The sequence below is a fragment of the Lissotriton helveticus genome, chromosome 9, assembly GCF_964261635.1.
Source record: "Lissotriton helveticus chromosome 9, aLisHel1.1, whole genome shotgun sequence".
Lineage (NCBI taxonomy): Eukaryota > Metazoa > Chordata > Amphibia > Caudata > Salamandridae > Lissotriton > Lissotriton helveticus.
Window position 1 is genome coordinate 226,739,564 of NC_136070.1, and position 22,445 is coordinate 226,762,008.

General features: G+C 47.1%; 1 protein-coding gene across 1 annotated transcript in view; it reads left to right on the forward strand.

Moving 5' to 3' along the window:
* INO80 (INO80 complex ATPase subunit) overlaps positions 1-12,791 on the forward strand; it is a 534,228-nt gene extending 521,437 nt beyond the window's left edge. Inside the window, exon 36 of the mRNA XM_078659770.1 lies at positions 10,676-12,791. Coding sequence (XP_078515896.1) covers positions 10,676-10,893 — 218 coding nt within the window. The 3' untranslated portion in view covers positions 10,894-12,791. The remainder of the gene's footprint in view (positions 1-10,675) is intronic.
* The last annotated feature ends 9,654 nt before the right edge of the window (positions 12,792-22,445 follow it).

Below are 22,445 nucleotides of genomic sequence, written 5' to 3' on the forward strand. Positions count from 1 at the left end.
TTCCTAGGATGTAGGGCTCATCTAATTTTTTTGCAGTAAGACTTCCAGTTTCATTTTCAACATCCATTTCACTTTGACTTTTGACCAAGATGATCTCCGCATTTTCATTTGGGCCAGACCTTAAACTTTGGCTTCTAAATGTAAAATGTTTTGCAACTAAATCCCGCAGGGAAGAGGGTAAATCTGCAACCGGCCTAATTGCTTTCTGCCTTCAACTCAAAGACTGGGGCTTCTTTGCTTCTATGAGGGAAGCACCAGAGATAGGAATAGATATATTAGGCTCTGGCGAATGATTACTTAATGGCAGACCGTGGGCCATTTGCAACTCCGGGTCCGTCCCTGGAATTGGTTAACTCTTTAAGTGGCCTCTAGTTGATGTAGACAGGAAGCCATCGCTAGGCCTCCCTTGAGGGCTTGCCTGTACCCTCATGGTATTGGTCAGCTCCCCCTCTTGCTGGCTCATTATGGTGCTTATCAATAACCTCCCTCCAGTACCAGTGATGGAGTATTGAGAACTTGGATTTGAAATGACCCTCCTTGCTCTTGAATAATAGTGGGGATCACAAAGACTTCGGAGGAAATGTGACTGGCTCAGTGGATCCTGACAGTGCTCTGACTGTTCGTGGGCACTCTCTGACAGCGCTTTTATCCCCCCTACGCTGACCAGAGCAATCAGCCCCATTTCCCATTCCTCTTGATCTCAGTATACGCTCTGCCATAGTCACTATAATGGTCAAATATCACAAGTTTTGCCAAAGACAACAGCTTTCCACATTCCCTTTTTTTCCTGACAATTCCATTAATTCCAATGGTTCCGACACTCAACTGTTGCCTAAGATGGTAGCTGGTAGCGCCGCCAGTCAGTGCGCTAGTTCAACCCTGGTAGAATCCCTCGGGGAAGCAGCACTGGTAGATTACAGAATTAACAGCAACAATGCCTGGACCAGCAATATATAGGGTAGTAGGTCCGAAGTCCAAAGTAGGAGGGAGGAATACAGGCAGTGTCCCGCAAGCAGAAGTCATACCTGCTCCTAGAGAGTCTGCCTCCGCACTGCGAGCTACCAGCACTGTAGCGCCTAACGCACTCCCATACACCTGCTACCATCACAAGCTTTGAGGAACTCCTTATAGATAACGCCTTATAGGGTCGTGGTAGGGAGAGAAGGAGCGCACTACACCAGGAGCACCACAGGATCAACGGGCTTCTTAACTCACCTTCCTTTCGGTGGCTCCGTGGTGGCATGCATGCGTGCTCACACCGACTTCTGCCTCTAACTCTCTCTGCGATGATGAGGTTGTGTCTTTCACTCACTGCTGCTAAGCTTTTCTCTGCATCGGATGGTGGTGACAGTGGGGGGTCTCTGCGAGGGGGAAGAACACAGGAGAACAACAGGGCTCCCCCCATGCCGCTTGCCACCCTCCAGTCCACTGACCGCTGCAAGCAACCGCAACCGACCGCCGCCTTGCACGGCCTTGCTCCACCTCCTCCATCGATGCATCAGTGCGTCTCAGTGCTCCGTGCATCCTCTCCAAGGGAATTCCCCTTTGATAAACTGGTCCGGGAGATTTTCTCTACGTGTTTCCTCCACTTCCGTTGATTCGTACCGTGATCAACAAACTCTACAGGTCCAAGACGAGAATGATTCCAATAGCACCGGAATGACCTTGCCAATTTTGGTTCTACAGGTCCAAGACCAAAATTATTCCAATAGCACCGGAATGACCTTGCCAATTTTGGTTCCCAAGACCTCCTACACCTCTCAGAACGGCCACAACGGAGGTTGCCATGCAGACGGATCTCTTATACAAGTTCGGAGGGCTGATTTTTCCATCCCAACCTGCCTTCGCTGAGCTTGACAGCATGGCTCCTGTATTCCTCCAGTATGGACATTTAGGTTTCTCACAGGACTGTATGTACATTTTGAAAGAGTCCAAGAGGCTATCAACCAGAAAATCCTATGCATTTAAATGAAAACTGTTCTATTCGTGCTCTGCCCAAAGTAGTCATCATCCGATTTTGGGCCAAGAAAATGTAATCTTACATGATCTCTTGTATTTATTTACCAGAGATCTGGTCTGCACTCTTCATCTATAAATGTACACCTTGCAACGGTTGACTGGTCCTTCATGGAGGAAACCCTGTCGGCAATGGGTTTTGGGCCGCGATTCCCTGCTTTTGTAAAGATCCTCTATGCTGGTACTTGAGCCCAGGTGCACATTAATGGCATCTTGGCCCATGTTGTTATGTTATGTTATGTTATTTATTTTCTTCTATAGCGCACGGCTACTCCACGGAGCATCCCGGCGCTTTGGCGAAGAGAACTAAGTGCAGAGTGACAACACAACAGCTAAAAACTGAGGAAAAACCAAAACTACTATTAAGCAAAAAGCCAAGTTTATCAGTTCTTTCCTGAAAGCTAGAAGGCTGTTAGCCTTTCTTAAAGACAGAGGTAGCTCATTCCAGCCCCGCGGAGCCAGATACCGGAATGACCGGCCTCCTATTCTGGAACGCTTGATGGCAGGCACAACCACTTTAGCCAAAGAAGCTGACCGCAAAGCCCTGCTAGGCAGGTAGAAAGATAGACGTTTCCCAATGTACTTGGGACCTACGCCGTGAAGGGCTTTAAAGACCAAGGTCAGACTTTTAAATAAAATTCTCCTAGAGATGGGCAGCCAATGTAATGCTTTGAGTAACTCAGCGGCGCTGGCCCGTCTCGGGAGCTCAAAGATGGCTCGAGCCGCGGAGTTCTGCACCACTTGCAGGCGGGTCAAAAGATATTTAGGTAGACCCAAGTAGAGGGTGTTCACATAGTCCAAACGCGACCCTATCAGGGCCTGCACGATGGTTTTTTTGTGGTGGAGTGACAGCAAAGGAAGAAACTTCCTAAGCATCTAGAGAATGCCAAAGCATTTCCCTGAAAGCCCGATGATATGGGGTCTAAAAGATAAGTCACAGTCAATCAGAATTCCAAGGTTTTTCGCCTTGAGGGAGACATTGTCCGGGGGAAACATATCCTGTGGCCACCAGGCCTTCCAACTGGAATCAGGGGCACAGCCAAAAAAAGCAGCTCCGACTTGTCGGAGTTGCATTTTAGGCCATGCCGCCGGAACCACTCGAAGACAGCACCTAGACAGTCCCTAATCCGTGTGCCGTCGAAAGCCCCGCCCCTGTCGCTCGTGAACAGAAGCTGGGTATCGTCAGCATAGGATATGATCTGGGCACCGAAGGATTCCGCCACCACCGCCAGAGGGGCCAAAAAGATGTTAAAAAGCATGGGGCTTAGAATGGAACCCTGAGGCACCCCAACCTCTAGCGGCAACATATCGGCAGAATAAGGGGGCGCCCAGATCATTTTCCGGCGGCCGGTAAGAAAAGATTTAAACCAGCTCAACACCGTCCCACGTAAGCCAATTTCCCAGAGTCTTAAAAGGAGGCCTTCGTTGGGAACGGTGTCGAACGCCGCCGACAAATCAAGCATAACCAACATGGCCTTACCTCCAGAATCTAAAACCTCCCTGATGGCGTCGGTGACCTCGAGAAGGGCAGTCTCCGTGCTAAAATTAGCACGGAAGCCAGATTGAGACATGTGTAGGAGGTCGTTCTCCTCGATGAAATTGGAGATCGACCGATGCACATGCTTCTCGGTCACTTTCGCCAGCGCAGGGAGGAGAGAGATCGGCCTGTAGTTCGCATGAATGAGAGGATCAAGGTTAGGCTTTTTAATCAGCGGTAAAATCAAGGCACATTTCCAGGCCTGAGGGACCACACCAATGGACAAAGAAGAATTAAGAAGTGGGTTCAGTAAGGTGTTAAGGACTGGCGCCACTCTCCCCAGACACTTCGCCGGACAAGGATCCAGCGGCGAGCCAGACTTCAACCGAGACAAAAGGTCTAAAGAGATGGCGGGGGACATAGGGGGAAATTCGCAAAGAAAGGGACCATTCCCATCCAGAGAAGGCAGGGAAGACAGACAGCTGACGTCCGGCAAAGGGCAGGTAGGAGGAAAAGAATCCTGAATGGATTTGATTTTATGAACAAAAAACTCAGCTAATTGATTTATCCAAATCTCTGAGTGCATATGAGAAGGAGTGTTTAGGGAGGGAGAGATAAAATCCTTTACAATTCTAAAAATCTCTTTACTGGCGTTATCGGCCTCATCTATTCTGCGCTCCAGATAGGCTTTTTCCCAACCCAGATCTGCCTGTAGTATGAACTCGTCACCACTCTATATTGCAGTCTCTCAGCTGGATCATAGGCTCGCCGCCAGGCCCTTTCCGCCTTCTTACACTCCTGACGTAAGGCCCTCAGATGAGGAGTGAACCATGGGGCGGAGCTACGCCTCTCAGTGGATTTAGCCCTCCTCTCTGGAGCCAACACCTCCAGTCTGGCCGTAAGCCATTTCTGGAAAAGAGTAAGATTCTCCTCTAGGTTGCCAGAAAGTTGACAAGGAAAACTATGGAGGGCTTCGGATAGCATGTCGGCAGAAATCAGGTGGAAAGGCCGAGAGGCCCTCCTGGTGTCTCTTAGAGGCCTCGTCCGTGTTGTAGCAGTGGAAAGCAGCACAAAGTTAATTAGAAAATGGTCAGACCACAGGACAGGCTGCGGAGGAGACACACTAAGCGGTCTCGTAGAGAAGACCTGGTCCAAGGTGTGACCTTTGTTATGAGTCGGCCCCTGAATAAAAGGGAACAGCCCTAACGGAGCCGTAATATCGACAAGTTTTATAACATCTGAATCCAGATTATTGTCCATGTGCAAATTAAGGTCACCTAGTAAAATACACTGTTCTGACCTAAGACACGGCACAGAAAGTGCCACTTGAAGTTCGTCGAAGAAAGACCCAAGAGGTCCTGGCGCTCTGTAGAGAAGAATCCCAGTGCAAGCTTGTGAGGGAGAAAGGTGAAGGGTAAAACCTAGGGACTCACAACCCTGAATATTATCTACAGGAAAGGTCGTGCAGGAAATGTGATTGTCCATGATCAACGCCACTCCTCCACCTCTACCAGTCACTCTGTCCCTCCTGAAGATATTATAATTAGGAGGTAAGGCATTAGCCAAATCAGGGGCAGAGCCTTCCCCCAACCAAGTCTCGGTGAGGAATAAACAAGATGTGTTAGACTCCCGCAACAGATTCCAAATGTTAAGGGAGTGACAACTCAATGACCTAGTGTTGAGAAGGAGACAATGGTAGTGGAGCGAAGGAATATCCGGCGAAGATCCCTTCAGATCTGGAAGACGCCAGCCACACTCCGAGCATCCCTTCCTGAGAGCCCGACCCCCGGGAAAAACATGATGACAAGTGCCGCGTAAGCCACGCAGAGAAAGGAGTTCCGCCGAGGAATAGGAGAGCATACTTACTAAGGCAGCAGGTAGCGACGTAAAGCAGAAGATAAAAGATAAGCCAGCCGTCCCGCCCCGACCGCCTCCGAGACGCTGACGAGCGCAGGCGGGCAGGACTCTGGCACGACTCAGGCGCAGGGAAGGCGCACCCGCTGCGAGTCACCGCTGCGCGTCGGGAAGTGGAGCTTTAAGTAGGCCGACGCTGCCTGAGTGCACGAGCGCCGAACCGCTCCAAGATGGTGGCAGATAGCTTCAAATACTATCCTAAGATGGCGCTCCCCCACACCTCCCCGGAACCGGACCCGCAAAGCTGCGGTGGGTTTAAGGATGGATTATGGTGCATGTAAGGGGCCGATGCGGCGCTTTAAAAACAAGGGAAATGAAACACAAAATAAATAAAATACAAAAAAGGCGAATTAAAAAGTTACAGGTAAGCGCTCTAAATGCGCGCGACTAGTCAGTGATAGAGCAGAGCACCACTCTGACCGAGGACACCTTCTCCAGCCCATGAATTTCCTATCAAGTGAGGCACTCGACATGGCTTCCCCTTGTCCCGGCTGTTGTTTGCCCTGATTATGGAACCTTTGGTGACATGGGTGAGATGTGACGCACAGGTAAGGGGTTTCGATTGGGGTCTTGCGACGGAAGACCACATCAACCTCTACGCGGACAATGTCCTGTTATTCATGTTCCGCCCAGCCGAAACTGGGCCCAGGGTCCTTCAGATCCTGCAGCTTTTCAGTGATGCGTCGGGATTACGTGTCAATTAGACCTTGTCCCTGCTGGTCCAACAACAGGGAGATCCCAGTGATGAGTCATGGTAGTCCCAAATCCCAATTTGCCGGATCATCTTCCATTACGCGCAAGTTTTGCAAAGACATTCTTTTATAGCCCTACCAGCCTGTAAGCACTTTGCTCTTGCCCTGGTCTTCTCGAGGATAAATTAATGTAATGCAATCTATCTCAAGTCCAATAGGTCAACTCTTGCAAAGCTGCAATTGGTTGAAGAATCTAATGGCAAGGTTCATGCTGGACATTTCAAAGTTGCATTCAGTGTCAAAAATACTCGGAGACCTGCGTTGGCTCCCGGTAGAGAAACATGTCCGGTTTTAAGACCTTATGTACGGTGTTTAAAGCACTCTTGTGGAAAACGCAGCAAATATTAATGCCATGTTCAAATGATATGTACCTGCTAGAAATCTCTGCTCAGCACACCAAAAATGGATAATAGTCCAGAGTGCCCGGAAGAAGAAATGGGGAGGCAGAGCTTTCTCAGTTGCAGTGGCAAGGCTCAGGAATTTTCTTCCACGTCATCTTACATCCCTGAATATGCATCTCCCTTTTAGAAAAGACTTGAAAACCTGACTGTTTACCTTATAAGATAGGGATAGTGTAATCTGAAGTACTCTGTTGCACGGCTTTTACATCCTCTGTAAAACTGTGCGTTCGTCGGACAACATAAACGTTAGGATTGTGCTATACTTAGTTTTCTGCACACCTTCAGGATATGTTGGCCCTCATCCCGCTAGCACACAGTGCACCATCTATACCCCTGACCCTACAGGGTATCAAATGCGTTTACAACCTTAGAACATGACAACTCTGATCCACCAAGGAAATCATGATAGCAGATCAATTAGTGTTCAACAAGGCATTTCAATATTTATTGAAGAACTGTGATTCTTCTATAAAATACGTGCGCTGCGATAATCAATAGAGTGAAACAGAGATTAACATTACAAGAACAGTGAAAACGATGAACATTTCCACCATTGTGCTAAAGCAGTGAATTTATGAAGGTATATACGTACTGTGTATAGGGTACTCCTACCTTGCGCTCCCTAAACTAGTCTTGCCAAAGGTGTGTTTATCTGCCAAATTCCCGGCCGGGTGGTTTAATTCCCTATTACCTGCAGGTAATATGTCATCAGGCTGTGTGGCTTGGTGTAGAGCTGGGCATCCCTCGTGTAGGTAAGCAGGAATTAGCTGAGGTGGAATTCCAACATGAAGTGACCTCACAGTGTCAGGTGAGTGTTCCACCCCTTTAACAAGGAAGCTGTTCTCTATATACAATAAAAGATACCCAAGTGGTCATGTTTCAGCCCGTCAGGCTGTCATCGCCTACCAGACAATGACATAAATAATAACTGTGTAGTGAACGTTATTCCTTGTACTGAATGTTCAAGGTGTCATTATAGTGTGCCTACGAAATGGAAATGTAAGCTATGCAGATTCAGATATTGTTATCCTGCATGGTCACACATGCAAATGTATGTAAAAAGTCATTGTGTTGAAAAGAGAAGGCTCCTTAAGAAATGTGAGCATGCAAATGGTGATATTTCTAACCAGGCCTGTCCTAACCACGTGACATTATTAGTTCACTATGTGGTTTTGCAACACTACAGCGCCTAGAAGCCCATGGGCCTTAAGCGCTTTATAAATTCTGTTTTATTTACTTTCATGAAACACCATTGTGTCTCGACAGTTGGCCGAGAGGGGCATTTTACCCGCTTGGCCCTGAAAGATTTTCTGGTTTGAGTCCATTCACAGACCTACTGTCACATAGGAACTGCTTTGGTATCTATTCAAAAGGTGAGGAGTCTGCAGCTTGAAATCTGATAGACTTCTTGCTGCAGATTTTTTACCTTACAATTATTCCAGCAGTAGTCCAACTGGATTCTGAATTTTTTTGTGAGCAATACCTCTGTGCACAGGTAGATGGTGTTGTTCGGCTCTGCGTAGCATTGTCAGTGCCTTCTGCAGCAGAAGTGATGTGTACGGTGACTATATAGGTGCCACCCCAGTGCGCTGATGTCAGTTCTTTTCTTTCTGCACCAGTCAGCGCAGATTCGGAGAGAGGTACTCAGTCATTTTTACTGACATTTTTTCAAACTTTTGTTGATGTTTTTTGAGATCTTTCTCCTGTTGTTGCAGGGATGTCCATTAGGAAAGCTGGCTTCAAGCCCTGCAGTGCCCGTCACTGACAATGTTGGTGACAGACCAGCTTGTTTTCCTCTGGTGCCTGGAATGTGACCAAAACATGAAGACCTGCATTGACTGCCACGCCATGCACCCCAAGGCCTTGAGGTAGTGGTGCCTCAAGCTCTTTGCCGCTCATTTTGAGACGCTGCAACAGTCTGAATCTTTGTCGAGAGAAAGGTCCGGATTCGGTTGCGGAGCCATCGATCATCATCGAAGTCGTCCAGGCATTCGGGAAATCCCACAAAAAGAAGAAAAGTTAGAAGTCGAAAAGGTCTTTGACTTCACCCCGTCCTTTGAAGTCATCCATCGACAGAGCAATGTGATTTAAGGCCTGGCTTCACAGTTGAGTATGTGCCTGGGCCAGCCACCATTTTTCCGAGTTTCGAGGGTCCGATGTGACCCCCTCCCAACTCCGCTAATTTTATGAGGCCTTGCACCTCATATTTGGGTGGTCCATTTCTGCTGGCATGCCTTTGGGCCCACGTGTTCGGGGGGAGCCCCTACTGGTTCCTCACCGGTGGGTCTGCCTCTTTCACCGGTCCTCCCCTTGAATCCATGGACGGATCGGGACCAGCACCTGTCGTACCACCTCGACCTTCTGCGCTGCCGGTCCCAATGTTGACGGGCCAACCCCATTCTCATCCCCAACTCCAACACAGAGCCAGAGGGGCATCGCATGACTCTGACTCCGGCGCCAACTTGAGCCTTACCCTCGAGAGCAGAGCCTGAGCCCTATTCCTAAGGGCTAGGACTTGGGGAGGAATGGAAGGGCCACTGGACCCTGCGAAATGCCAGCTCCTTGACTCCAGTATGGACTAGTGTTGAGGAATTGGATGTCAGTGGACTGGACACCTCCCCAGATACTGACATGGTGTGTTCTCCTAACGTGGCTATGGAGGAGGGAGCTTCTTCTGCTACAGTGGTGAGAAGGGCGGGCGAGGTCCTGGACCTTAGCTTGCCCTCAGTGTCAGTCAAGATTACCATCTTGTCAGAGGCCATCCTGTTTAAAGACCACCAATGTTGTGTGGCCGGGGCGCGTATAGAGTGAAGAGGAAGGAGGTTAAGTGAGACCATTCACAAAGGTAGTTACAGACACTCTGACACTGAAAATAATTGCATTAAGGGCCCTTTATTTGTGAGAGGAGAGAATAATTCACCAGGCTCTTTGGTTCAGCGTCCATGATATGTTGTTCATTTTAAATGTATTTCTGGCGCTTGGGTACCCTCTCTGGTGATTAGTGCACTATAAAAAAATCAATATAAGCGTTTTATGCAAGCTTTGTGTTTGTGTATATTATGGGTGTTGGGCATAAAAGATTTTTATATACAGGCATTCAAACACCGATTCAGAATCTGACTGTAGCCTTTTCAGGCTTTTGGTGTTATGGTATGGCGCCAAAAGCAGAGTTAATGCAGCCCTTGTGGACGGAGTCGCAGATAAAAAGTCTTGAGAAAAAAAACATGTTGATAGGCTCTGTCCTGCTTTCAGTTAAACTACTGCGTTGCAGGAAAAGCCCTTTTGAGAGCACCCTTGAATGCATGGCCCGCCGTACATGTCCAACTGACCTCACAATGGCTGTTAAGGACATAAAGGGAAGGTTACTCTTAAACTGGAGGATGGTCAAAGATCCTGCTTCAATGCAAGGCTCACTGGAAAAGATTTGAAAGACTTCTTAACAATTAAAAGTTTAGTCAAAATGAAAAACCTCTTACCAAGAAATGGTGCTGATAAGCAGAAGTACAAATACATCTTTTAAAAGTTTTGTGAACAAAGGTTTGCTATTCTTCTATGAGATTACATTGATTTTTTTTTTAACTTTGTAAGTATTCGATTTTTGATTTATTGAATCTGACTTTTGAGGCTGCTTGTTTGACTGATTGGCATTTCGGTAATGAGGGTTTAAAATGCCTTAACAGTTAAATATATCCAACATCTCATATTGAGTGAACCCTCCAACAAATTTGCCATGTGCATTCTAAGAGTTGATTCACTTTCCTGTAGAGACACAGGAAATGATGTCTGACTTCTGTTCTGGTAACCTTCTTTGTCTTGCTATCTTTCCTCCCTAAAAGGGTCATCCAGTGAAAAGTATAAAGCTTGTCTCCTAAGTCAATCTTACGTCACAAACAGTCAATAACAATAAGGGCTTTTGATGGGATAGTAAAACCTGTTGTGTCACTGTTCACTAGATTGCTCCGTTGAGGTACAAGTAATAAGTGACAGATGCAATTTAATTGTACATCCTTATGTTACATGCTTTTTTTCCAAATACAGTAAGAAGTATAAAAACTGTTTAATTCACAATTGCTTTCTTAACATCTAATGACTGTGCTAATCTTGCTTTTTTTCAGGGATTTCCGCCAGCAGCCCTCTTCAAACCTCGTTGATTCGCCCAGCAGGGCTTGTGGACTTTGCAACAGCAACTACTTCATCTCCCTTGAGCTCCTCTTTATCCAAAGGCAACAGTGTTTCTGGGACCCCAAAAAGCCTGAACTTGAGTGGCAACTTGACCCCGGAACCCACAATTCGTAAAGCAAATAAAGGAGTTAGTACTTCAGGGGGACGATAGCAAATTCAAGTCACCCACAGTTTTTGCTTTAAGACCAGAATTTTAAATGGTCTTCTTCATCCAGCTGGAAGTTGTATGAATAATGCCAGGCACAGGGCCTCCCAGGCATATCTGCTGAAAACAAAATACAGCACAATTTGGACGGGTGTCTTAAGAAGCGCTTTCTTTTCAATTGACTTGCAAAGGAAGAACCGTGATCCAGATCTACGATCACGCCTAGGTTGAGTGATAATATGCTGCCATGGTTGTGATGCCTTCTTGTGACAGGGGATGCCCCCTTACTAGTTTTCCTGACACTGGTTTTGCTGTACAACATCAGAACATTTGCATCCTTTGAGTTGCAAGAGCAATTCTGCACTATGGACTTTTGCCATAGCCCACCTCAGTGACTCTGAAAGGGCGCGGGCCTCCAGGGAAGTTGCTGTTTTTGAAATGGAGTTCGAATTCCTTAAGGGCCTATCAAGAGAGACAACCGCGACCAGAGGGACCCACTGGAGGGTTCTTGGGGTGTGGCCCCAGTATTGAGAGTTTGGACTGTAGCACTGTCTAATGCAATAAGCCGCCTTGGGCATTTTTGTTTCTTTTCTAGCTGCCCCTCTATAACCCTGTTGCTGCTTGTTTACTGCTGCCGCAGAGAAGGGTTAATTGCCAGAAATATGACTTTTCTCCAAAGCCCATGTTGAGTAACGCAAGTGCCTGCTACTTGCTGTGGTTTGAAATTCAAGTTCTGGACTATCCGGGCATTTTGATGCCTGCTATTTATAGAATGACAGGGATATGGTTGTAATGATATACACAGACGTAATGCTGTGCATAATTTGAATGTGTTGTACCATGTTGTTCACGAAAAAGAGGACGGACCAGCTTCTGTCCAAAGTTGCAGGATTCAATGCCTGGATTGGTATTTTCAACATTTGAAATATTGCAAATCCAGTTACTATTTTATTAAAATGCAAAAGAAAACAAATTTCCTGTGCCCCACAAAATTATAGAGACCAAAGTGGTTTCATTGAAGAGGTCTCCTCATAAAGAACTTTGTGGGCTGAATAGAACAATACATGTCCTTTTTATCTTCCATTCCTTTTGTGCATCTCGCCGCTTCCAAATGAGGGGCAAGACTACTTTTCAGGCACTGTGCCGTAAAGTGCTTGCATTGACCATGACAAACATATAGGCATTTCAAAATCTTTAAAGAATGGCAAAATTTGCCTGTACCTTCATTCTGCTGGTGTCCAACATGGATATCTCTGGGCCATATTCATGCTAGATCTTCAGGATAACCACCAACTGTTTAAATGAGTTTGATTTAGATTTGTCATATGTAAATTTATCTTTAATTTGGATCTCCTGAGAATCTGGCATGGATCCGGTGCGCCAGGATCTGTGTTGTCCCTTCTGGTTAATAACAATCAAGTAGCTTATCAATGTAGCACTTGCTCATTTCCAGGTCTTAAGCAGCAGAGGAGTCCTTTCTAGTACCTTTACTGGCTATGAGCTGAACTCACAAATGACTCCCCCCTCTAATTTGCACACCTGAAAAGTGGCTGAACAGTTTCGACAAGAGAGATTTTTAAAATTAATTTTGTGTTTGTGTAAGGAGTCCTTTCAATAAGTTAAATCATGAGAATGTTTCACTCTTTACCTTCCTACCCCATAAAGATTCGAGTGTGTTTGTGTGTATGTATGTATGTATGTGTGTGTGTGTGTGTGTTTGCGTGTACATATATATGTATATTATTTAGCCGAAAGCCTGAAAAATGCAAAGCCTTTTTTTCTCTTTGAATGTGATGTCTATTTTTATAACTGAACTTGTACATATGTATAAAAAGAGACACATCTTTCTTTTACTAACTGGAGGAGAAATAAAAAATAAAATGGAGTGAGGTAATTTTATGTAATTGCGAGTCTGAGTGTGTTTACCAAGGTAGTGGATGCCTGGGTTCACCCGGGTACTGGATGCCTGAGTTCAGGCAGGTACTGGATGCCTGTGTTCAGCTGCAAATGCTGATACTGTAAAGCATGTGATCTCAAAGGCTTCTACACAGGTGCATCAGTTACAACGTTGATTTTGGTTGATCTTTCCAAAGTGCTATTGTTTGCTATAGCAACAGTACTTGTAAATGTGCAGGCTAGTTTTATAGTGTTCCAGTTATGCTCTTTTCATTTTTGAGTAGCTGCAGGAATGTATGTGTATTAGCAATCTTTGCATTTATCTTGGCAGTCTAACACAGGGCTTTACAGATGCATCTCTGAGTTTACATTGATCAATTCAGCTTCTCACTTTGTATTACAGTAATGGACGTACAATTTTTGTCTATACAGGGGACACCTTCATCAGGTATTGATTGGCACAGACTGGGACAGAGTACTCAATTACAAAAAAAATACAGAGCAGTGAAAGACAGCAAGGCTTTGAAATAGTCTATCTTTGTCATGCTAGACAGACCAACCTGATTTTGAGGTTTCCACAAAAACCTCACCCCGTGCAAACAAGTGCAGTTCCCTGAACTAGGAGCCTGTGGGGCCCACTGTACTACTAACTCCCCTCCCATCATAGGATATTAGGCCACATCCCCTAGACATTGTGCAGACACAAAGTGTGCGTCCACACAACGTGTATTACAAAATACCTTGCACAAGTTTCTGCAGCCCCTTTTGTATTAAGAAAGTAGCCTGGGTTAGGAAAAAAAAACACAAGAACCCTTTGGTCACTTTCAGTTCAGTTCAGTTCAGTTCAGTTCAACTTTATTCGGATACAATAGTACCCATAAAAGCACATAAAACAAATACATCACAGCAATTAACCAAAAAGATTAAAAATAATTTAAAAATATCCGGTGTACAGGTACTAAAGTGACTTGTGCGAACCTATACATCATGTCAATACATGTAATTATTGAAAGGGAGAAACATTGCAGTATCTATTTGTAACAATATCCAGGGTCCATAATGGATCTTCGCACCCTTACTGCAGATTTTAGGAAAGTGCTAGTGCGGAAAATAAGATCAACCTCAGCTAATTCTATCATAGAACGATATGCTACCTCTAGACTAATTGGTCTTCTTTTATTAAAATAAGGACATTAAAGCTGTTTAAAATATTTGATATAGTATTTGCAGAAAAATATAAAGTGCATAATAGTTTGCTCACTCCTCTCGTCACAAGAGCACAAGTTAAAATTTGAATTTGGGCTATAACCAAGTGGATTGCAGAGTGCAAAACGAATTGTGCCGGCTCTTAGGTGAAACAGTAAACTCGTCTCCCAACGGCTCATTGGTAAGGACCGATACGTATGGAGTGGATGACTGTACCATTCAATGACCATGTAGTTGCGCACAGTTATTTTCCTAGCCTCTGCCGCCTCCCGCTCGATCTTATATAGGGAGTACAGAGTATTCTGCATTTCTTTTTTTACGACTGAGGCAGCAAGTGTGGGATCCCAAAAAATGCTTTCCATATTTATACTGCGCAAGCTACTCAGCACACCGCTCAACCATGGGATTTCTAACTACTTAGCACAACGTAAACAGTCCTTAATGATCAACTGTTTCAAGGAAGCTGCTTCGTTCTTCCATACTGCGTTCCACATAAGTACCGACGTGCCCGGATAAAATCAGTTATAAAATTGATATTAAGCTCTTTGTGACATATGTATTGGGGGGTTGAGATCGGGACGTTCAATAATTTCCTACAAAACCTATTCTCTTCCTGCTGTGTAGCTAAGCAGTTGGCCATTCCCCAGATCTCGGCGCCATATGTGGCCACCGGGTGCACTGAAGTTTATACATTTTCTGTACGGCTAATAGTGCACCCATGGTCTTAGGGCGAGGTATGCTTAAGATCGAATTGGTGACCTTTGAGAACTTGCTCCTGGCGTGAGCTAAATGCTCACTCCAGGAGCTGTTCGCAGCAAAGGCCAATCCCAAATAAACAAAAGATTTTACCGAGGTCATTTTATGGCCATCTATTATGATCAGGCGAATGTCATGCTTGCCCGGGCAGCTACTCATTAAAAATGATTTCTTAAAATGTACCCGCAGGTCTAAATTTTTCATGTAACTATTAAAAGGCGCAGTGAATTTGGTGTAGGCCTATAAGAACTGCATCGTCTGCATAAAGCAGCACAGGGATGTTTTCTTTATTAATGTATGGGACGTCTTGGGTGGCCAGTTTCAGGGAGGCATTTAGGCCATTGATATGTATAATAAAAAGCAGGGGGGCCAACACGCATCCTTGTCTGACCCCCCTGCCAATATTAATGAGACCCGAGACCTCTCCACCCGCCCCAATTCTTACTTGGGCCTTAAGGTCTCTGTGCAAAAATGCCAAAAAGTTCACCAGGGTTTCAACCAGGCCCCCGCCAAAAGGATTGCCCTCAGCTTTAACCTATTAACTAGGTCAAAGGCTGTGGACAAATACATAAAAGCCATATAGACCGGGGATTTCTTAGCGATAGTATATTTACCAATAATTAGGTTCAGGTTGAGGCATTGTTCCTTAGTTTCCCACCTTTCCCCTGAAACCCAGCTGACAGGGATCTAAGATGTTATTTGCTTCTGTCCAATCCGCAATTTTATCATAAAGGACTCTACCTAAAATTTTGAGGGTATTGTCTATTAGGGAGATGGAAAGGTAGTTACACGGAAGTGATCTATCTCCCTTCTTGAAGATCGGGACTATTATGCTTCTAGCCCATGTATCAGGTATCTTTGCCAACGTCAAGTTGTTAAAAATATTCAGAAGCAGGGGGGCCCAGAAGGCCGGGTTCCACTTAATTAAATCTATGGGCAGCTCATCTGGGCTTGGGGCTTTGTTGCCTAGACTTTGATTAATTGCTTCAATTACTTCTGAAATACTAATATCTATAGGTGTTGGATTACCTGGAATAGGAGTTGAATCGCATAGGGATGGAACGGAGTAAATAGTTGAGAAATGTTCCACCCAAGCGTCGCTAGCTATATTGCAGCTAATTGGCATCAGTGACTGGCCCATAGAGCGCACTTCCCTCACTGCCGCCCAAAAGATGTTACCATTTTTTAGGTTAGCTGCGTCGGACAATTTGTCCCAGCGTTCCTTCAAAACTTCATTCTTCCTATTTTTGATAGCCACCTTATATTCGTCTCTAGCCCGTTTAACTATCATGGGGCATCTCGGGGTTGTAGTTAATGCCCTACGTAGGTTCCTGTTCGCTTCGGAACAGTCATGATTGAACCATCTAGGGATAGATGCCACCTTTTGAAGAGGTTTAGATAGAATAGTTTTAATTGTCTGGCAAATCTTCCCGAAATCCACAATTACCTGCGCTGGTGGGGATTCAAGAGAAAGGCAGGAATCGATAAGTGGCATATTGCCCTTTACCAATGTCCTGAAGATTTCCGAGTTGCCGGCCCCCTTCCATCATAGTCTTAGGTTATCAGTTGAGACCAATAAATTTGCCGCCCCACATTCAGTCTGAAAAATAGGCCGTCGGGTTGTATATAATGTTACCTTAATGGGGTTATGGTCCTCGAAGTCGGAAGGTACGACTACAGCAGAGACCAACTGTTTTTCAATTAGAGGGCATACAAAAATATAGTCTATTGTAGAACTCCACCCCCTTCCCCTATGTGTTGGATGATTAATCATATCAGGACCTGCAACCTGGTCCATAACATTAGATGGATTATAAGATTATAACATTTCATAATCCAGAGATGAAAAAATAAAGCTATGTATAGGGAAAAATTATCATGACCTTTTGGCATCCCATCTGATTCAGATACCTTGCCCTTACCCCAGACTTTACATAATTTATTTTGCACAGATTCTGAAAATGACAACTATATTGACAGGCACAATTATGTTCCCCAATATGATGAGGACAACTGATTTGAAGTGCGTCACAATGCCAGTGAGCATGACACTTTACCTGATACCAGTAGTGGCTGGTGTTTGGGTGGAGGCGCGGACAAGGTGGTTGGGGGAGGGAGGGGAAACGGATAACAAACATTAAAAAAATAAATAAAAAGAACTTAACTTCTGCTTGCCGCCCGATGCTTTTTTCCATGTCCTCACTTCAGCACAGGCTGCCATCCTCCCCTGTGGCCAATCCTGACGCTGCTTTCATGTTTGAAAGCAGCCTCAGGATTGGCCTGAGTGCTCGGAGTTTGCAATCCCAGAGAGACTGGGAGCCTGTGCTTTGCTCTCTCCAACCTGGCAACGCAGCTGGGTTGAAGACCGCTCAGTGCACATGTCTGTGGCCAGCCAAACCTACATGCGCACTGATAGCAATGCTGCCCACCACTCCCTCTCCTGACTGCCCCTTAATGGCCCGCCCCCAGGACGCAGCGCATAGAAGTTGAAAAATAAAACGATAATAAACTTGTTTTATTTTTCAACTTTTGAGGGTGGGGGTGCAACGCTCCTCTGCCATAGCTGAGGGGCCGCCACTGCCCGATACTAGTCTTGTGTCTCCCCCGGGTTCTGCTACAGAGGAGAGCATGTCGTTTGCTGTTGTGATCAATTTTGCTGTTGTGACCACTGACTCATTGTCAGTGAAATTGCTGTCCCCCCGCGCAGCTCCACCATCAAGTGAGGCCTTCCCCGAGCCCCTGCACTCTCGAGTGCTGCTGTTGGAGGACCTCCTCCACACGCAGGTTTTTCCTGCGCCTCATCCCTGGTGGTCCAGTGGACCTCTCTCTCCTTTCTCTCGCTCTGCTCTTTCTCTCTCTCTCCGTTTTCACTTGTTTTACACTGATTTCAATCTCCCCCTTTTACTCTCCTTCTGTCTTTCCTCCATTTTCTCTTGTTTTTTTACTGATTTCAATCTCCCCCTTTCACTCCCCCTCTGTGTCTCACCTCCGTTTTCACTCATTTTTTACTGATTTCAATCTCCCCCTTTCACTCCCCCTCTGTGTCTGCCTTCAGTTTTCACTCGTTTTTTTACTGATTTCAATCTCCCCTTTTACTCTCCTGTGTCTCTCCTCCGTTTTCATTCATTTTTTACTGATTTCAATCTCCCCCTTTCACTCCCCCTCTGTCTTTACTCCGTTTTCACTCGTTTATTTACTGATTTCAATCTCCCCCTTTCACTTCCCCTGTCTTTCCTTCATTTTCACTTGTTTTTCAGTGATTTAATCTTCCCCTCTCACTCTCCTTCTGTGTCTTTCCCCCACTTTTCTTGTACTTTTCACTGCCTCATTTCCACTCTTTCCTCTCTTTTGCCTTTTCTGCCTGTTTTTCCCTGCCGCTGCTGCCCCCGCGGCCCCTCTCCCCCAGCATGACCAACGCGACCGGCCAAATCCAGCTCCCCTCCCCGCTCCCAGCTGTCCAGCCCTCCCCGACCCCTACTTAATGTGTGGATGGAGGCAGCGAGCGCCCCAATGGCAAGTCCGACCGCGACCAACGCCAGGAACTCTGGTCCTCCTCAACGCCAACGCTACGACCCAGCGGCAGTTCACGCTCTCAACCCAGGACGCAACAACAACTGCAAGCTAGCATCACCAGCCGACACCCATGGACCCTTCAGCTGTCATCGCTGCCGGCACGCCTGCAGCACCGCCAAGACCACAGACCCGGCGCAACCCGCCCGCAAGACCACAACCCAACCAAAGACCCTGCAATGCATCCTCCTCAACGTCTGATCCGTCCACAAACACTTCACCAAAATCTGGGACCTCACCTCAGATGTAGCGTTCTTCACCGAAACATGGACCAACACCACCTCGGGACCAGACATCGCCATCGCCATTTCCCAAGGATACAATATCTCCAGGAAGGACCGCCCAAGAGGAGGAATTGCCTTTGTCCACAAATCCAACCTCCGCCTGAGCACACTCCCTGACGAGCCCACAGACCTGATAGAACACCTTCACTTAAAGATACTGGCCAACCCTACTATCACCCGCCAAGGAACACTCATCTACTACACCCTGGACCCCGCAGACTTTACGCCAACTCCATCACGGACATCATCTCCCCGCATGCCATCGCGTCCACCAACTACACCCTACTGGGAGACCTCAACTTCCACCTCGACAACCAACTGGACCCCAGCACCACATCCCTCCTGGACAACCTCCACAACATTGGACTCCGCCAGATCGTGACCGAACCCATGCACTCAGCAGGGCAAACCCTTGACCCCCCTCTTCACAACAGGTAACTCCATCACCTTCAGCCACACCACCGAACTCCCATGGACTGACCATTGATGCGTCCACTTCACCTTCAGAACACCCACCATCCACAGACACATGCACCTGCTCCCACGAAGAAACTGGACCAGAATCGACGACCAGCCAACCTCATCAATCAGCAACTCCACCCCTACCATCGCGGAAAACGACGACCCCAACAACGCAGCCCGATGGATCTCCGACAGCGCTAACATCATAGTCACCTCAAGAAAAACAACACCCACGCCAAGAAAGCCAGATTGTTTACCACCGAATTTCGAGCGTCCAGACGCACTTGCCGCCACCTCAAAAAGGCCTGGAGGAACACCAAATCCACAGAAGCCTACAACAACTTCAGACCGCCACCAATGCTCACCACCAACTCATCAGAAACACAAGGAAAAAAGCGATTGAAGACAGAATCTCCACTCACGCACACAACAGCAAAGAACTCTTCAACATCATCAAGGAGTTCGCCCAACCCACCAGCGAGTCCACTGACATCCCTCCCTCACAAGACCTCTGCGACAAACTCAGCACCTTTTCCCACCACAAAATCAAGAGCATCTATAACAACTTCGACGAAGACAACCAACACCCCTAACCCTCACCAACCACCCCCGACACACTGAAGCCAGAGATCAACAACTGGACAGCCCTCACCACTGAAGACGATGAAGTCAATCCACTTTGCGGCCCCCACGGACACCTGCCCCCATCACATTTTTAACAGAGCCGCCAACACTATCGCACCCATGCTCTGCCACACCATCAACCGCTCCCTGGCAACCACCACGTTCCCTGACGACTGGAGAAACGCCGCGGTCAACCCCCTCCTGAAGAAACCCTTGGCAGACCCCACCGACCTCAAAAACGACAGACTCATCTCCCTGCTCCCGTTCCCATCGAAAGTCATCGAGAAAGTCATCAACAGCCAACTCGCCACATTCATCGAAGAGCACAACATCCTAGACTCCTCCCAATACGGCTTCTAGAAAAAACCACAGTACGGAAACCGCCCTCCTTGCTGCAACAGACGACATACGCACCCTACTGGACAAAGGAGAAACAGCAGCCCTCATCCTCCTCGACCTCTCAGCGGCGTTCAACACGGTCTCTCACCGCACCCTAATACGCAGACTCAACGACGCAGGGATCCAAGACAAGGCCCTCAACTGGATCTGCTCCTTCCTCTCCGGCAGAATGCAGCGGGTAAGACTCCCCCCACCCCCCTTCCTCTCCGATTCTACACCTACCACCTGCAGAGTCCCCCAGGGGTCCTCCCTCAGCCTTACTCTCTTCAACGTCTACATTGTTCTGCTCTGCCCCATCGTCGGAACTTACGGACTCAACAGTGTATCATAAGCAGACGACACCCAACTCATTCGCTCCCTATCCAACGAACCCAATACCAATTTTCGAGAAGGCATGGAAGCCGTTGCCAAATGGATGAAAAACAGCTGCCTACAACTAAACACCAAAAAAACAGAAGTACTCATCATGGGCCCAACCCTGACGCATGGAACAACACCTGGTGGCCCCGCGCCTTCGGAAGCCCGCCCATCCCCACGGACCTTGCACGCAACCGGGGAATCATCCTGGACTCGGAGCTCAAAATGGACCGCCAGATCAACTTTGTCTCGTCCTCCTGCTTCCACACCCTCTGCCTCCTATGTAAGACCTTCAAATGGATCCCCCTTGAACACAGAAAGACCGTCACTCACGCCCTGGTCACCAGCAGACTCAACTACGGCAACACACTCTACGCTGGAATAAACAAAAACCTCACCTGCAAGCTACAGAACATCCAGAATGCCGCCGCAAGAATGGTCCTCGACCTGCCAAGACACTGCCACAACTCCCAGCACCTGCGCACACTCCACTGGATCCCCATCGAAGCTAGAGTCACCTTCAAGATGCTCAACAACGCCCACAAGGCCCTCCACGACACCAGACCAGCATACCTGAACAGCCGACTAGAATTCCACACACCCCAGAGGACCCTACGATCTGCCAGCTCTCTCACGCTGTGGTCCCCCGCACCAGAAAGACCAGATCGGGAGGCCGCTCCTTCTCCTTTCTCGGGGCCCGAACCTGGAACGCCCTGCCGCTCCATCTCATACAGACAACATCGCTCCCCATCTCCGCAAGAAACCTCAAAACCTGGCTCTTCGACAGTTACTCCCCCCCTTGATGGACTGGAGCCTGCTAAACCCCCCTGCGCCTTGAGACCCTTACGGGGGAATAGTCGCGCTTAACAAATGCCTGATTGATTGATTGATTGATATGAAGGGTATTGGAAGTCTTAGGGCTCCACTTGCCAACCATGGAAGTGAAAAGCAAATGTACTGACCAACGTTTTGCAACCTGAGGAGACTCACACTGAGCCATTGTTATCACTTAATAAGTCACTTACTGACACACACTTGTGTACCTAGGGTAAACGCTATTCAGGAGTGCCCATTAATAGACAGATTACTCATTACTAATGCTTTGCACTTGGCTCTCCTGCTTTCCTAACACAGCATCCAACTCTAGCAAGTCTGGTGGTACAGGTGTCTACTAGCAGGTTTAATTTCAATGCCTTTCCTATTGCTCCTCACAATAGTGACTCCAAAAGAAGAGACATTTAGTAAGAGGATTTTCTGCTCCACATCCCTTGCTTTGCGATCTGTAAATGCCAGCTGTTTCCTTGCCCGGCACTCCTGTTCCCTTTGGGACACAGTGTCTCAGGTTTTCTGGCTATTCCAGCTGACCTCCAAGCTTCTCTTACTCGGACTATTCAAGACAGTTGTGATGTGGCCAAATTCATGATACGCTCAGGACTGGACACAGCTTATTGTCTGCTATGTGTAACAGTGTTACCCTCCAATGCCTCTCCTGGATAAGGTCCATATGCTTCTTCTGGGACATCCAGGCAGCTTTAAATTGATGTGCCTTTTGATATATCTCACCTTTTTGGGAATAAAGCAGATTCGGCTTTTGGAGCGTTTAAAGGGAGCAGAGCCACAGCTCATTCCTTGGGCCTTTCTACTTTCACAAGAACATATCACCAGCAGTTTGGACCATTCTCTTTCTGCGGTAAAGGCTTTCCCATCCATCAACATTAGACTACTCCTCCAGCACAACAGGCTTTTCAGCCCATTTGCCGCTGAGGCTGCGATTCTCAAAGCATGGACATTGTGCAGCTCTGTGCCCCTCTGTTGGGTTTGCTGCCCTCCTGCATCCTGCTGGTGGCCTTTGCCAGATGTAATATGAAGCTCTACAGTTGGACCTCAACTCCCAGTGGAATCTGGCTGGCTATATCCAGATTTCAGCAGAGGCTGCAAAAGATCTGCAGTGGTGACAACTGGATTGCGTTCGGGCAGTGCCAGGCTTCTCTTCTTTCCCCACTC